This window comes from Callorhinus ursinus, unplaced genomic scaffold, assembly GCF_003265705.2.
Source record: "Callorhinus ursinus isolate GAN/ISIS: 27379988/994484 unplaced genomic scaffold, GSC_fseal_2.0 scaffold13, whole genome shotgun sequence".
NCBI classification, from domain to species: domain Eukaryota; kingdom Metazoa; phylum Chordata; class Mammalia; order Carnivora; family Otariidae; genus Callorhinus; species Callorhinus ursinus.
The window spans coordinates 3,990,587-4,000,069 of NW_027397075.1; the positions used below are offsets into that span (position 1 = coordinate 3,990,587).

The window sequence follows — 9,483 nt, forward strand, 5'->3', positions numbered from 1 at the left end:
AGATAAATATATTAAAATGTGATTAGTGGTTGTCTTTGGGTGTTGGAATTATTTTTTTCTCTCCTATACTCTTTGAATGTAAACATTTTTAATATTAATATATATAATGTATTTTTTGGGGGGTGGAGTGGGGCGCCTGGCTGGTTCAGTCAGTAGAGCATGGAACCCTTGATCCTCAGGGTCATATATTCAGCCCCCAAGTTGAGCATAGAGCTTACTTAAAAAAAAAAAAAAAATATATATATATATATATATATATGTATGTGTGTGTGTATATATATATGTATATGGGTATATATATATTTCCATATATATAGAATGCATTTCTGAATAGGTTATTCGTGCACACACTTCATTATTTTCTTGATTTTATATATTTTGGTTATATTTTCTAATTAGGAAAATTCAGGTAAAAGTGAAATCATTTGCTATTTTGTGAAGTGACTTTACATAACTGAGTGAAATGAATGCCAGAACAGCGTAGCTTTCTGGCCCAAGTTCTGTAGATATTTAACACATCTCCAAAGATGTTTCCTATGGTGATACTTTCTGCATGGTGAACCTGACACTTGCTGTCTCTCACGTTGAAGAAACCGTGACTCCTGTGTTTCTTTAAAGAACACAAGGGGGCAGTACTAGATAGACCTTTTTTGTTTGGTCCTGACATTCAGTGAATCCTCTATGTTGTACTGAGATGATTAAAGCTCATAATTCTCTGCTTTCTGGTTTGCAGGATATCATTAACAACACATCCCTTGCAGAATTGGAAAAGCGGTTAAAAGAGACGCCTTTCAATCCTCCTAAAGTTGGTAAGAAAATAAAGTGATCCTGATAGTGCCCAAGTGCTTGTGGTCACGGATCTCACAGAAGGAAGATGAAACTGCTCTAGACACCATCATGCACATTTACAGATTTTGGCTGAGTTAACTTGCTCACGCCCTGTGTTGAATTACTGCTTTCTGAATAAAGATGCTCTCATAATCTTACGTCTATTTTATGTTTATAGATTTGGGGTAGATTTTAATTGCTAAGCTTCAAGCTTCAGGGCTTTTATTTCTTAATGCTTGGAATTCTCCCAAAACTTGATGTGTCTTTCTTCTCTATCATGCATTGTTGAAGCAGGAACAAAGACTTGGTGATTAATTGCCAGAGGTCGAATGAAAATACACTTTTTGTCTCCGAAAAGCCCAAGACCTGGGTTTCCAGATGAGGAAGGAGAGTCTCCAGGCCTGCCTCTCAACAGAGGTGGCTTAGCTGTGGAACAGTAGCAGCAAGGAAAACCAGAAGTAGGGAGGAATGTTTTTTGGGGCAGAGATGTATTGCCATGTCTGGTCATGGCTCCTACCCAGGTGTTTGGTGAACCTGCCACGTGTTACTTCCTTGGTTCCTGTACACCTCATTTTGCTGCTGACACTGTAATTAGCATTCCATTAGCTGCAGCCTGCAAACTTCTGAAGACATTGATAATTGGACTAATGGTTCAGAAATTGACAATGGAAGGTACTAAAGCAGCCAAGATTATAGCTATTTGCTTCCCTTTCTGGGTAATAGTCCAAAAAAGGAATTAAGAAAAGGAGTGAGGGTGAGGGAAGAAAGCCTAGACCTTTTCTATGACAGTATGATGGAAATAATTGATTTTGGAAATATGTGTTTCAGCTGGTGGTAGAGTAGAGGATATTGGCTATCATGTTAAAAGACTTTTTTAAAGCTTAAAGTCTAATACTTAATACGGAGGTTAAAAATTCGTGCTTAAACAGCCTCATATTGATGTAAGAATAAAGTCTTTGTTGTTAATTTCCATTCATACTTTTGGTTCTGTTGTGTTTTTTTTTTAAGATTTTATTTATTTATTTGAGGGAGGGAGTGAGAGAGGAAGAGAGAGAAGGAGTGGGGGGAGGGGCTGAGCGAGAGGGAGAAGCAGACTCCCTGTGGAGCAGGGAACCTGACATGGGGCTCGATTCTGGGACTCCGGGATCATGACCTGAGCCAAAGGCAGACACTTAACTGACTGAGCCACCCAGGTGCCCCGGTTACAGTGTTTTTGATATTCATTTTCAGAATGGTTCTGGGAAATATTTATGAGTTAAAGTTTTTTTTTAAAGATTTATTTATTTATTTTAGAGAGAGAGAGAGAGCACAAGCAGGAGGGGCAGAGGGAGAGAAAAAGAGAATCTCAAGCAGACTCTGCTGAGCACAGAGCTGGAGGCGGGGCTCCATCGCATGACCATGAGATCATGACCTAAGCCGAAACCAAGCACCCCTATGAGTTACAGTTTTATACCATTCTTTCCATGTAATATTCTGGTACCTGGCAGAGAATTTACTCTAAAGCTGGTCGCTCTTCCCAGACATTGTCTTCAGCATGTGTGTGTGTCAGTGTGACGTAAGAATCATGTTGTAAAATGCTCTATCCTGTGAAGTGGCCCCATGTTCCACAGGCAGCGTGACAGCAAGTTCTGGTCTATTTTTGGAGTTAGTTGTGCCTTCATCTTTAGATCCGTTAGCTTGGAAACAGTAGAGGGCATTGTGGAATTGAGCTGCCGATATTGAAGAGAGTCTTTTGCCTTTTGGGAGGGTTGCCTGGGGTATTGATCGATACCAGTGACTGAGCATTGACCATGTACGCGGTACCATGTGAGAACTTTACTGCATTAGCTCATTTGATCCTCCTGTAAGTTTCATGAGGGAGGTTTGGTTTTCATCTCCATTTTGCCAATGTGGAGGCCCAGAGGGGGAGTGACTTGCCCAAGATCACATAGCAGATAGATGGTGGAACATAGATTCAGACCCAGACAGTGGGACACACAAATCCATGGTATTATTAGTCATGACTGAAATACTTATGTCCCACGTCATCAGGGAAGAAGCTCCTTGGGACTTCAGAAAACGGTCAGAAGAGGGATCATTATCATAGGGCAAGTTATGCATGATCGTAAATAGTACCCACCAGTGTGCAGCGAGGAGGCCTGTGGCTGGGTCTTGATGATGTCACTGAGCCATTTCTGTAGTCTAGAGCCCTCGTTTTCAGTGACCCTATTATTTCACATTGCAAGGTCCTGTGTGGAGAGAATTAAGAAGTAGATAGCCTTTGCCTGCTTGTCTAGGATATTTCTGCGGCATATACCAATGCAATTTGGTAGGGCGGTGTGCCTGCCCGTCTTCACGATTTGTGATATCCTTGGGGAAACTCTTTTTCTTTTTTCTCTTTAGAAAGTGCAGAAGGCTTTCCAAGTTATGACACAGCTACTGAACAGCTCCACGAGGCAGGCTATGATGCTTATATCACAGGGCTGTGCTTCATCTCCATGGCGAACTACCTAGGTACTCACCAAACATACCGTGGTCTGGGGTGGATCTTGCCTGTCTACCATTTCCCTGGGGTCCACTCACCCAGGTCGAAGTGGGAAGGTTGGAGGTCAGCGTTGGAGGGGTGTGGGGTGGGGCGTGCAGAGTCCACAGGAGGACCTGTTGACCCTTGCTTGGTGTGGCACTTGGCCCTTACGAGTGCCTCTTACCCTTATGAACCGTGCTATTGATTTACCTGGTTTGTTGTCTGAACTTTCAGGCTTTGTCTCCTTGACTGTATGTAATACTGTGCTTCTTTTCTTCATTAGGTTCTTTCCTTAGCCCTCCAAAAATTCATGTGTCTGCCAGATCAAAACTCATTGAACCTTTTTTTAACAAGTAAGTAATCGGCGTCCCAGTGCCCATGTTCTCTCATTGTGGAAGAGCCCAGTATCTGGGATGTCAGGGATGATTGGGAGCTGTGGTGCATTTTTAGATAAAGTTATTTCTCATCTCAAGTGACTCAGATGTGTTTTGAAAACAGAAATTGACCTGGGAAATAATTTATTAAATCTATTGGCTAAGAAAGAGAGAAAGAAAGAAAGAAAGAAAGAAAGAAAAGAAAACACTGCCAAAGGTAGTGCATCTTTTCCAAGACAAAGAACTGGTGGTTTTGGCATTTAAATTATCTGCAAGGGAGACCGTGTGAGTGAGTGTGCGTGCGTGCGTGCGTGTGTGTGTGTGTGTGTGTACGTAGTTGGACCTAACACTGCTAACATACTTTACACGTGAGGTTATTATTTATACTTGCATTATTATCTCATTAAATAATACTCTTTTTAGAAGATGATACACAAATGGCTTTTAAAGATAATCTATGGAGAAGTTTTGATTGTCGTTTTATCCCAGGCTTTCATCTGAATGGATCCAGTGAAGTAAAAGCTTGCTCATGTACTCATTGTTGCAAGAAGTCTGTGTGATTTAGGGAGATGTCTAAGTTCAGAGCATTTTCAAAGACTCTCAAGATGATTACTTCAAAGTGTGGTTTGTGCTTTCTTGGCACGGTTGAGACGAAAGTTATAGATGTGATCCTCAAGCTGGCCACAGTTGGGCTCTGTGCCAGAGCCCTAAACCTTCTTTACCCCAGCTCTCTTAACAGGATTGGTTCTAGGAGATTCTGGGGGAGCCAGACAGAACAAGGCCGCCCACATGGGTCATTACTGCTGGGAGAAAGAACTGTTTCAGCGTTGGCTTGGTTACATCATTTCCTTACATTATGTGCAGCACTTTACAATCCTATCAGTGCTTTACTGGGTAAGAACACTGACTCCTTTGGATGTCTATGTAAATTCTAGTATCACAGTGCTTGTACTTAGGTGACATGCTGCAGAGACAGATGTTAATTCCAAACATCTGGATTCCTACAGGTTTGGAATTTGTGTAGTCTGAGTTAGTAAGTTTTATCACACTCTGGCTTCTTATTTTTTTTTAATCTTTGTTCTTTTCTGTGGAAGTTCAGAGGTAAATGTGTTTGACTTTCAAAACATCTTTCAGAGAGGAACGGAAAACAGTATAGTATATATCGAAAATACAGTTGAATTTTTTATTAAGTTTTTTATTTTAATTCCAGTATCGTTAACATACAGTGTCCTATTAGTTTCAAGTGTACAGTATAGTAATTCAACAATTCTATACATTACTCAGTGTGCATCATGATAAGGATACAAAGTTGAATTTTTTTTGGTGTGGAAAATTAATTCTAGAAGCTAACAGTTGAATCCTTGCCTGTCTGTCCATTTCCTTATGGGTAACAGGATTTTCTTCGCTCTTCACTTTTATTTTGGGGGTAGTGTTTATCTTTGTAAAACTTTGGAAGGGCAGTTTATGTCACAGACCATGGAACGTGCAGGTGACCCTAATTTTTGTTCGGAGCATGGCCACTCCTTGCACTTTTATGTGCAGGATGTTAAGTCCATTCATTGTTCAACAGTATTTTTCAACTGGGACATGTTTACTCATTTTTAAATATTTAATTAAAAAAAATTTTTTTTAACTAGGCTCCACATCCAGCGTGGGGCTTGAACTCCCAACCCTGAGATTAAGAGTTGCATGTTCTTTCTACTGAGCTAGCCAGGCACCCCTCATTTTTAAATATTTGAAACAACAAGCCTGCTTCTCCACTGAAATCAACTCCTTATAAAATCAGGTGATGGATACAAATTGGGTTCGATAATAGGCTGCATCTTAGTTTATCATTAACCTGTGTGACCAACACGAAGAGCAATCAAAATTAGCTTTAATTAAGAAGCTTAACAAAGATTTTATGTATTAATAGATCAGTTTATTATTGCTAATAATGTTCAAGACAATTCAAAGGAACTGGACAGTAAACACATAGTTTCATTTTACATTGGAATGTTCATTTTTTTCCCCCCTGAAACCTAGATGCATACCAAAAATAATTGAAGATTTGGGAATCCTCCTATGATATCACATTGAAAATTCTTGATTTTTTTGCTCCATTTTTCCTTCCATCTGTAAAGGAAGAATATTTTCTTCATCTCTGAAGGAAAAAAGTCCAGCAGGATTTGAAATGCAAAATAAGAACTATTTTTATTCTACATTGGAATAACTTGGTCAAGTACAGTCGTCCCTTTTTTCTTTGAAAAATAATTGATATGCAATATCATATTAGTTTCAGGTGTACAATATAGTGATTTGATATCTGTATACATTATGAAATGCGGTCATCTCTTCTCAACCCATTTAGAAAGTGGGGAAAGCACTTGCACCTTTCAACATCTCTTTCTGTTAATACTGACCTCATTCTTACTTCATGCAGGTTTGATTTGTGACATTAACCTTGATTTTGTCATTTTTTTTTCAAGATTACCCTTGTAGAGAAACATTGAGAAAGGGCCATCAACATTCTCTCAAGTGGTTGATTTTAGAAAAATCTGTAAATTTCTCTGAGAGTTTGTTTGGCACCAGCCTTTTCTCAGTATGAGCTTAACCAAATATGCATAGTCCTAACATAAATTTGGGTGGAAATCAGACTGCCTACATATGCAAATAACTTTTTGTTCCTCTCTTACCAGATTTATGTTTAGAAAGTAAACCTTGAGGGGGAAATAAACTCCACCTATTTCTGCATTGTTCTGAATTAGCATTTGGCTGCATTAGTTATGCTTTTTTGGTAAGTTGTATTGAGAGATATTGAGAAATCCCCGGACAGCTGGCTTTTGAGTGCTCTGCAAAGACCACATGGAGTATAAGGTGCTGTCTGAGCCATATTTGCCTAGAAGAATGTCCTGTGAGGATTTTGCATGCTGCCATTTTGTCTCTTTCCTGGCCTGGGTACCTCCTACATTTCTCCTTCCTTTGTTGGAATCAGAAGGAGCGTCGCAAGGGAGTTGAGCAATAGAAATACGGATCAGACCACTGCTGAGGACTGGCTGTGTGTGGAATGTACCCTTTGTTTATGTTGTAGGTTCTCTGGGCAGGAAGTGATTTACCTTCTTTTATAACCTTGGTCGGTTTTTTTTTTTCAAGATTTTATTTATTTATTTGAGAAAGAGAGCGCATGGGGGGAGGGTCAGAGGGAGAAGCAGACTCCCTGCCGAGCAGGGAGCCCGATGTGGGACTCGATCCAGGGACTCCAGGATCATGACCTGAGCCGAAGGCAGTCGCTTAACGACTGAGCCACCCAGGCGTCCCTAAACTTGGTCAGTTTTGATCAATGCATGGAAAACCAGCCTTGGAGAAGGTCCTCCGGTCAAATTCTTTTAGGCTGGAAAGAGCTAAAAATACTCTCTGCTTTCATTTTTTTCGTACCACAGAAAAGCACAAAATCAGCTTTTGCCTTATGTTTTATTAATAGTCATCTGTGTCGGTTAAACTCTCTCATAGATAACCTTTTCTGAAGGTTTTTGGGAAGGTTATTTTCCATTTACCTCATGTCTTAGAAAGAGGAAGGAAATGAGCAAGTCTCTTGTTCTGGCTCATCTCTGTAAGTAAGGGAATTAAAAAGGAAGAATTGCCTGCCGTTCTCTGTAGAGGATGGCCATCTTGGTCTTCGCACAAGTGTCCTGTGTAGGAACAGGATCCTGTAGAAATCTTAGGCCTTCCTGGGATGGACATTGCTGGATGTTGTCTCTGCGCTGGAGCTGAGGAGACAAGCCATAAGAAGGAGTGATACACTCGTGGACGCATTGTTTCCTCCTCTATAAAGTGGAATAAAATTATTTGCCTCCCACAGAAGTTATAAATATCGCATGCTAAAGGACATTGCCCAGTATTTATTATTTCCCTTTCTTGAAACAGAAGAGAATTTAACATGCCGGTGGATTCTAAAAGTAGATGTTGGTAGTGGAATGTGTTTTGTGTTTCTAGTTTCATGATCAGGAAGGAAATTTGATACCGTGTGGATATAAAATTGTAACAAATATAAAGGGTTCACTTTTGCTGGTACCCACCTCTTAGCGTTTGCTTATGAGAAATCAGGTGCTGATGAAGTGCGTCCATTTGGGACGTAACGGAACAAGCTGCCCTTGGTTTGGATCGTTCATGAAAGTTTTCTCATTCAGACAAATACAGCGGTTTACAGAAGGTTCTGTAGGTACATGTAACCATGATCAGCATAGAGGGGGAGGGATCATTACGATACCTGAACTAAAGCACCCGAGTTTTTCCCCTTTTCCTCCATGGAAAGCCGTCATGTGCTGGTATAATATAGGCATGTGTGTCCTGTTTGACATCAGAGAGATTTTGAACTGAAGGATTATAAGAAAACAAAATACCTCCTGTCTTCCCGGCCCTGGCAGTGATCACAGGGAGAGCAAAGCTCGTTTGCTCCATTGACGAGCGACCGGCATTCATGCTGAGCCGTGTGGAGTGACGGGGTCGCTGGCGAGTTGGCCCTGGGCCCATGTGTCTGCAAGTGCAGACCCTGCTTGTCTCTGGAGAGTGGTATTCTTCTCTCCTGCTGGGCCCTCCTACAGAAGGCACTGGACTAACAGGAGGGTGAGGCTAATCTGTTCTGATGCCCGGTGTTTGCTGTCGGTTTTTAGCATCCTGGGTGATGGGTCAAATGGGTCTTTACGCACTGTTCAGGTTCGGTATAGAGTAAGTCCGCTGTTGTGTTACAGTGATTTTTCCCCACCATGAGCCTTCCGTGGTCCCAACATAAGCAAGAGTTACAACACAGTTTGTGCCGTGGGTAAGGCGCAGCTGGGGATGTCACAACCGTCTGCGGAACGGGTTCCATGTGCATTTAACATTTTTATTTTTATTTTTTAAAGATTTTTGTTTATTTATTTGACACAGAGGGAGACAGCGAGAGAGGGAATGCAAGCAGGGGGAGCGGGAGAGGGAGAAGCAGGCTTCCTGCGGAGCAGGGAGCCCGACGCGGGGCTCGATCCCAGGACCCTGGGACCATGACCTGAGCCGAGGGCAGACGCTTAACCAACTGAGCCACCCAGGAGCCCCGCATTTAACATTTTTAAATCACTTGATTAGCTTCTCCAGTAGACTGGCTTCACTTTGGGGTATCATGTAATATAGGGTAGCTGTGGTCTCTGCGGTCAGGTGTCTGGGTTTGAATCCCAGTCCCACTTCTTACACCTGTGCCATCTTGGGCAAGTTACATACCCTCCCTGTGTCTCACCTTCCTCTTCTGTAAACAGAGAACATTCATACCCAATCGATAGGGTTGTAGTGAGGGTAAAATGCGAGCATGTCTGTAAAATGCATAGTGCCTGGCACAAGGTGGCTGTCAGTCAGCCCGGCGCTGCTGCCACTGCCTTGGGGACATTTATACTTTGACGATGTGCATCTCTGACCAGGTGCCGGGAGCACACGGTCGGCTATTGTGCCTTCATAGGAGGCACCCTATAATCATAACTTTTTTTTTTTTTAAGATTTTATTTACCCATTTATTTTTAGGGGTGGGGAAGGAGCAAGAGGGAGAGGGAGAGAGAGAATCCCAAGCAGACTCTGCGCTCAGCTGACATGGGGCTCAATCTTGTGAGATCAGGACCTGAGCTGAAACCAAGAGTTGGATGTTTATCCGACTGAGCCACCCAGGCGGCCTAATCATACCTTTTGTACTGCACACACCCTGAAGGCGGGGCTTCCTATTCAATCAGGAGCCTTGATCAGAAAAGGGAGCGGGGGGGGGGGGGGGGGGGGGGGGGGGGG

The 9,483-nt window shown here is 42.0% G+C and overlaps 1 protein-coding gene across 5 annotated transcripts in view; it reads left to right on the forward strand.

The window, feature by feature from the left end:
* The window catches only part of PARN (poly(A)-specific ribonuclease), a 256,764-nt gene that overhangs the window by 31,238 nt on the left and 216,043 nt on the right, over window positions 1-9,483 (forward strand). For all 5 annotated transcript variants that reach the window (XR_012380436.1, XM_073899474.1, XM_073899473.1 and 2 more), the window contains exons 16-18: window positions 734-809; window positions 3,211-3,321; window positions 3,615-3,684. Coding sequence is in view for 4 of the 5 variants with exons in the window: in XM_073899474.1 (XP_073755575.1) it covers window positions 734-809; window positions 3,211-3,321; window positions 3,615-3,684 (257 nt within the window). In the remaining variant the exon portion in view is untranslated. The remainder of the gene's footprint in view (window positions 1-733; window positions 810-3,210; window positions 3,322-3,614; window positions 3,685-9,483) is intronic.